General features: G+C 33.1%; 1 protein-coding gene across 1 annotated transcript in view; it reads left to right on the forward strand.

The window, feature by feature from the left end:
* Positions 1-8,421, forward strand: part of LOC138699635 (UDP-glycosyltransferase UGT5-like) — a 34,222-nt gene that overhangs the window by 24,188 nt on the left and 1,613 nt on the right. Inside the window, exons 3-4 of the mRNA XM_069825666.1 lie at positions 93-315; positions 2,919-3,138. Coding sequence (XP_069681767.1) covers positions 93-315; positions 2,919-3,138 — 443 coding nt within the window. The remainder of the gene's footprint in view (positions 1-92; positions 316-2,918; positions 3,139-8,421) is intronic.

An 8,421-nucleotide genomic window follows, 5' to 3' on the forward strand; every position in this document is an offset into this window, starting at 1 on the left:
AATGCAATAAATATGTATGGTTATTTGTAATGTTCTTTATCACATATCCGCCTATATAACTTGCTCTGTTACTGGAATTATTGCTTTCGTAGGACTTGAAGAAATTCTTGGACGATTCGAAACAGGGGGTGGTGTACTTCAGCTTCGGGTCCATGGTGAAGATGACGACACTTCCTGAAGAAAAGAGACAGGCGTTCATGCAGGCCTTCGCAGCACTTCCCGAGCGATTTCTGCTCAAGTGGGAGGAAGAATCCTTTCCAGGAAAACCGGAGAACGTCAAGTTGGTGAGGTGGCCTCCACAGGTGGATGTCTTGCGTAAGTGTTGGAACTGTGAGAAGTTTCATTTGCTAGTTTTCATAAATGTAAAATTGTTTGCTTCTTTTAAAGAACGACATAACCCTGTGCTTCCCAAATTGTATTTTGTGTTCGAATGTAGCAAAACATTTTCACAGTTTTCTAGAGTACCTACGTATGTATAAAAAAACTTTGAATAAATGTATCTTCGTTGAAAGGGAACGACAATGGCATTAGTTATATTTCATTCAGTGGAGGTTATCATTTTAAGAGTTTAGGTACAGCTTACAGCAGTAAAATATTTGGAAATATTCAACATTTTTTCCTCCATTACTGTATCTTGTACAATAATTAAAATTGGTACGAAATATATATGATAAGAACTTTCTTGTGTTAAATTTTAACGTACAAGAAAGTTCTTATCATACATATTCCGAAGTGATACAGTGTTAAAAGTTGTGTAATCAAGATGTATAAAATTGATATGTGTAAAACACTGTGCTTCTGCTATATGAAAAAATATTTTTACGATTAAAAATAATTACTTGTATATTTCCAAAATTAAAAATGGTGGCAGTTCACTGTGCAGTGATAAGCTTTTCCCCCATAACTCATAAACGTGTTAACTTTCTCATGTTCTCTCTCTTTTATTTTATTGCTAAAACTCATATTTGTAATATCATGCTCTTTCAACTACATTCCTTAATAAATAATATATTTTTTTTTATTTTGTGTTAGAAGAGAATACTGATATTTGACCAATTTTGTTAAGGAATTTATTTTTATCGCACAATCTATCAAAGGTAGAGAAGTGATCTTGCATAATAGTATTGATAAAACATGTATAAATACACACAAAAAATTTCATCACAGAATGTTGGATAGGTTTTGAGTTATGTGGGAAACGCTTCATCACTGCACAGTGAACTGAATTTTGAAGAAAAAATGTAAATATTTTTTCTTAAATCGTAAAAATATTTTTTTCATATAGCAGAAGGCCATTGTTTTAAATATATCAATTTTCATTATTGTACAAGATACAGTAATGGAGAAAAAAATGTTGAATATTTCCAAAATTTTACTGCTGTAAGCTGTACCTAATCTCTTTAAGATCAAATTTGCCTTTAATAGGAATCCAAACGTTCTTAACCAGATTCTGATATTACGCATAAAGTCAAAGTTTTCTCTGAAACATTTTATCAAACCTTATTTTTATATAAAATAACATAATTGAAAACATTGCCCGTGTTAAAAAGTAAAACCTATTTCAGACTATATTCCTTTCATTTACCTTTAATGTAAACATACTGTATTTTGAATATAAACACAAGAAATATGAACAAAATAAATCTAAGATAGGCCTACAATCTTATTACCGTAAACTGGGGCTACATCGTCATAGTTTCAAAAGTTTTAAATGTAACTTTTGTAAATTTGGTTGATATAATACAAAATATTTTTAAACACACCAAATGATACTTTTGCCCATAATGATAGGAATTCCGGAAAATAATACTAAACATAGGGAAAAAAAACCTTCTTTTGGTGCCAGAGTCGTCCAGTGGTTTGGAATTACTTTCACATGTAATTTTCTTTCATTATAGTTCAAAGTTGGCTCTCTGTACAGGCGACTTTGACACCAACTTTTGTTTTTAAAAATATGCATACTTAAAATAGAGCAAAATCATTGCTTATTTTCGATATAAGTATTTGGACTTGTCTGAACTGTATTAACTTCAAAGTAAACCGGAAAGTCAAAGTACAACGGTTTACGGTATCGTATATCTATTTTTTTTTTTTCAATTTTGTTAAATATCTTATAAAATAAGAGTATGATAGAAAAATGTTCCGGAAAAAAGTTCATTGCTTTGGTGCTTAACATTATAATCTGTAAAAAATTAAAATTAAAATGTATTTATAATTTACATTTGAAATGAATACATATGAATAGATACCCGAAATGAGCATATGCTCGTGCTCGGGTACAGTCCAGTAGTCTACATAAATTTTACAGAGATCAAATAATAATGCTGATGATATAAATAATAGCAATAATAATAATAATAATTATAATAATAATAATAATAATAATAATAATAATAATAATAATGGAATAATCGTGACTGAGATGATACAAAGATAGTAATACAAAATAATTCAATAATAATAATAATAATAATAATAATAATAATAATAATAATAATAATAATAATAATGATAAAACAAAAATATTTACAATAATGAAATAAATACTAAGACGGATAAAATAAAATATAAAACCACTAGCGAGCGTTAACACAACTTAAATAAGCATAAACAAACAATAAAAGTTTGAGTTTTCATTTTATTGAACCAAGTTGACCTTAAAATGACCTTGATAACCTCCACTAAATAAAAAATAATTAATGAGGTTGTTTTCCTCTTCAAACGAAGAAACGTTTATTCAAACTTGCATTCTCACGAACGTGTTTTCGGGACAAGTAGTTGGAAAGTGTTAAAAAAAAACACCTCGTGTTTATAGGCCTGTATGGTTTAGTGTTTTATTTCTTCCTGGTTACATGCGTACCAGCATTACAATTGTTTCGAAATGTCTGTGATTTGGGTACATTCTGGTTCTGTTTCAGGGCATCCGAACGTGCGCGTGTTCGTGACCCACGGCGGACTGATGGGCACCACAGAGGCGGCACACAGTGGTGTGCCCATGGTGGCCATCCCTCTGTTCGGTGACCAGTTCGTCAACGTTGCGTCCTACGTGGAAGAGGGCATCGCATTCAAACTCTCCTTCACCAACATCACTAAGGAATCCGTTCTGCACGCTTTGAACACCGTTCTACGTGATCCTAGGTGACACTCAACTATAATGCGAAGAATTTATCTTATTTCCTTACCTCGTTTTCTTCATAGGTTCCCATATTTTTTTCTCTTTTCGCATTTCTTCTTAAGTTAATATTTCTTATTTTTCTTCCTCTTCTACTTCGTCTTTTCTTTTAGATGTATACCTCGTCGGCGTATATTGGCTATATATTTTCTAAAATTATGATTTACTAGCCGTACCCGTGCGCTCCGCTGCACCCGTTAGAAATAAATATAAAATAATTACATAATTAAAATAGGACATTTGATCCAGGGAACAATCGTGTTTGATAGAAGGATAAATCGTTTATTATGTTACTTAATTTAAATTGTATTAAAAAAATTAAAATGCGATCATTTTGATCAGAGACCGCTCATTTGGTCATAAAAATTATATTAGGAAATACAGGAAACGAATGTACAGAATAGTCTATCAAGTTTTCTGTGCATAAGAAGTTATTTTAATCTTACCTGTCCTCGATCCACACAGAAGTTACTGTAATAACATTATAGCATTATGTCCATCTAGAGAAACTACACTTTCCAATGGTGAATTAATAATTAATTATACAAATCGGTTAATTTAGCTTCCGATATTACTTCATACAAAAACATTCTCTGTAGACTGTGTTTCATAGCTTTCGATTGTTGTTTTCCAAGGCCCCTTATAGACGAAGTCATTTGTTTTTTATTTCATTACACCGCCTTAGATGGCGTTGTTATTATAATTTTGAAACTCACTTATCTCATTAAATATCAGTCCTATCAAAATTTTGCACAGAATAAAACTCATCGGAAATTATTTTTAAAGAAACTTTTGTTATGTAATATTTTTCATGAAAATTAATAATAAGGGAGATATTTCGATTTATTTAATTCAAGCCCCCTTATAACCCCCCTTTTAAACAAAATATTTTGAATGCCATATAGCCTAAATTCTAAGTTACAACGAACTTAATTTATATTCCAATTTTCATATAAATCGGTTCAGCCATTATCGCGTGAAAAGGTAACAAACATCCAGACAGACAGACAGACATGCAAACAAAAAATTCCAAAAAAAAGCGATTTTTGGTTTCAGGGCGGTTAATTATATATGTTAGGACCAATTATTTTTGGAAAATCGAAAATTACCAGAAAAATTTCGGCTACAGATTTATTATTAATATAGATTTAACGACGCTCGCAACTGCCACCGATCCAGGCCGGGATCGAACCCGCAACCTCGAGCACATAAGACAAGCGCTATACTGATTGCGCTACCTACCCAGGCCGACTCGGCTTATAAAGAAAACACATTAAGTCAAAAATATTACAACATATATATGTGTATAAACTTAGAAATGAAAAATAGGATACACATAAAGAAAAGCAACTTGCTGATAATACTATTTTAGGATTAAGTTTTTCTAGAACTTTCAAACGCCTTTTTCTCAAAAGTAATATTTTCACTTAATGTACTTTGCTTGTAAAACGACGAACTTCTTTTCCAATTACTTACCATTTTCTTATTATTATCACCTTATTCATATTTCTGTAGTTTCTTTTCTTTCCAGTTATTTCTATTTATTTTTTTTCTTCTTTGACGTTTCCCTTATGTTCCTCTATTTTCTGTATCTTTGTGTCTCTTTTTCTTTTGCTATTATGAAAAATAACATAAAGGACTGTAAATACTGTTCCTCATGAGATTCATTACCATATTTGTAATGGGCTAAAACTTATCAATTCTTCTCTTCAGTGGCGGCTCGTGATAAAATAGTATGTATGTTCACAATTTTGTGGTTCCAAAATCGAAGAGAATTTGAAATCGTACGTTTAGTCTAATATAAAATGTCATGATTCCAATGTTTCACTATCGAAAAAACCGTATATAAATTCAAAACAACATATAATAATAATAATAATAATAGTAATAGTAATAGTAATAGTAATAGTAATAGTAATAGTAATAGTAATAATGAAACCCAGTCTCTTTATTTCCAATTTTTCCTGGTAAGCCAGTTTACCCAGTTCTTTACTGTTCAAAATTACTTGAACAGAGTTCATTGTTTACGCTTGTTAAAAATGAATACATACCACAGTCCCGTTATTCACAAACGTGTGTGTTCAGTAATATATTTTGATTCACAACACACTGATACATTATAGCCTATACCATTACTGTAATCCCATTCGCATAGATTGATTACTATAAATACATGCCAGTAAATATTATTCTTAAATATTATAGCCATCATACAGGTACTTAAATTCATACCACCACCATAGTCAGCCAGCACATGTTTGAAAATCAACTATGCTATTATGCCGACACTGAAATATAGTAATTTACAAACTACACTCTCGTAGCAGCACTGTATACACACCCACGTAAAGTAAACGTTCCTACAGTCAGATGCTGACATCTACAGGCTATTAAATTTCCTCCTCGAGATATAGCACGTGAACGATAGGCATAGATGCACCTGACATCTGTAGGATAGATACTCATAATTCACTTAACGCTTTGTGCTCTTGACGAGTCATAAGCGGCCAGCTAAAGACAATTTTCTCCCTCGCATGCGTGAAATTCCTGTAACCATCTCGAAAAGAGCACGGCTTGTACGTGAACGGATCTTGCCAAGTTTACATAAGAAGTTTATGCAAGATTTGGGAAGTTTAAAATACTTGATTCTGATATTATATATCCCCACTACGTCAATACGGTATCAAATAATAAAACTAGTCGTGCATTAATGGAAACAAGGTGTTCACGTGCTCTTGTGCTCTTATTGACGCACCGCCACTGCTTCTCTTACAGAAAAAGAGATCCAGGTTTTTGTAGCCTATCTGCTAATAGAGAAAATCCGAAGCAAAACCTATTAAGTCTACTACCAATCGTAATAGTGTCTGGAATGTGATCCCTACACTTGGAAGGGGCGTACATTAGGCTAAAATTTCCATTCACTTCTAAGTTAGGGGCCTATATCCCTTCTAATGGATTTTGTAGGCCTATGTAGGAACATTTCGAGAATCTGAATCTGTTTCAAATTCAATTACAGCTTTCAAAAAGGACTTAACGGGATTTATGTCGAAGGTTCTTTTCTATAAAACATATTTCATAGGGACAGCATTCAGGGCTGACCATTCATGTAGTGTTCTGCTCAAGGGTTCACTGCAAACCCAGCATTCTCCAGTCTTTCCTATTTTCTGCTTTCCTCTTTGTTTCCTCTTATGATTCATGTATCTTTATGTCGCCTATCATCTAATATCTTCTTCTACCCCGAGCTCTTCTCCAGTTCACCATTCCTTCCTGTGCACCCTTCAGTAGACAGTTTCTTCTCAGCCAGTGATCCAACCAATTCCTTTTCCTCTTCTCATCAGTTTCAGCATCATTTTTTCTTCACCCACTCATTTCAGCACACATTATTTGTTATTCTGTCCACTTCACACTTTCCATTCTTCTCCATATCCACATTTCAAATGCTTCTATTCGCTTCTCTTCACTTCGCCGTAATGTACATGTTTCTGCCCCATGTGACCATTCTGGAATATTCCCCCCCGTATCCGGAAAACAAGGTTATATTTTTTCATTTATTTGCTCAAAACCTACAACCTAGAACTCAGATCATTCAGAAATAAACAGAAATCTTGAAGTATTTGTGAATATCGTAACTAGTGCAAGAAATAAATGCAGTCTACCGAGCGAGTTGGTTCAGGCGATAGCGAAGAGGGGTCTTGGACGTTTGTGCTGCCTGTATCCCTCTCATGTTTGCTAAACCTTCACATTCACAGAGAATGTGATAAGTAGGGGGCAGATGTTGATGGCCTAAAAATTTACTTAAAATGATCATTAAAATGCCCTTAAACTAATGGAAAAATGACATATAATTAAAAGAAAATGCATTTAAATATTATTCACCATACTCACACAACAACTTCCTAAAAATTAGTCACCTTGTTTCAATGACTGCCCTGCAAATATCAGAGAGAGGAGGTAACTTCCTGGAATTTGGCTAAAATAAAGGAAAAGAACATGCAACAAAATGAAGTTTTTGAGGGAAAATTATAGATTTTAATGAGGGTTTACAATGTGTTTCAATCAGGAGTGGTCCATGTTAGTGCCTTCATTCTCCGCCTCCTCCTTCCGCGCTTCACTTTTGTTACCAAATCTTCCAGATGAAGGGAGTGTGAATGACAAAACAAATTGTGGGCGCAGCGTGCATTCTTGCAATATTTGTGTTAAAAATACTATCTTCTACAAGTAGACATCCCTTCCGAACCATGTTGAGGACACAACATAAATTCTAAAGACATCCTCGTACCGACAAAATAACAGTAGCGGTCCTCACTTAAACTAAGCTGTTCTCAAGCATTTTATATTACGTCCGTTGTGTGAAATGAAGCCTTCAGTGGAATGAGGACGGAACTTTCGAGTCTGTTCCAAACTATAAATCTCAAACTTCACTGTTATTCACTTATTCAGTAGGTAATTAGGGCCTACTACTGACCCATTTGGTTAGAAAATTATTTAACAGACCTATCGGTAAAGAAGAAAGTAAAATGCATTCCAAAAGATCTAAAAGTTCTTCAAAGTATTAAAAATGACCAAAAAATGCCGAAAAAAATATAAAAATGAGCTATTACTTAAAAAACGTAAAAAAACATGCAAAAAATCCAATATAAGAAATTACTTTTTTACGTTTATCTTAACATGGAAAGGATTTTTATATTAATAGGCATCGTCCTAATGTGAAAAATAAGAAGATGACTTTTCATCAACATCCGCTCCCAAGTGATAAGTTTTTCATCAGCTTTATGACATCTCCAAAATTAAGAATCTATATACATATATCTATAGAGATGTCCTCTTAATAGACAAAGACCTGTTAGTCCTACAAACCAGGACAATTGGCTTCTGCTTGTTTTCTTTTATTAAGAAGAATAAGAGGAATATAAGGAGGAACGGGGAATGCAAGGAGAACAAAGAGAATAAGGGAAAAACAAGGAAAATAATGCGAAGAAAAGAACAATTGGTAGACGAGGAAAACTATTGAAATGCAAGGAGAACAAGGGGAATATAAGAAAAATAAGGGAAAGAGATGGAGAACAAGAGGAATGTAAGGACAAGATGGCAAATATAAAGAGGAAAAGAGAAATGTTAAGACAGAAGTGGAAGACGCGGAGAATAAGTAGGATACAAGGAGATTATAATTAGGGCCCGGATTTTTCGATAATGCATATGCAAATGCATATTTTGAGGGTTAGTGCATGTTTCGGCACTTATTTAGTTTG

The sequence above is a fragment of the Periplaneta americana genome, chromosome 5 (assembly GCF_040183065.1).
Source record: "Periplaneta americana isolate PAMFEO1 chromosome 5, P.americana_PAMFEO1_priV1, whole genome shotgun sequence".
NCBI lineage: Eukaryota > Metazoa > Arthropoda > Insecta > Blattodea > Blattidae > Periplaneta > Periplaneta americana.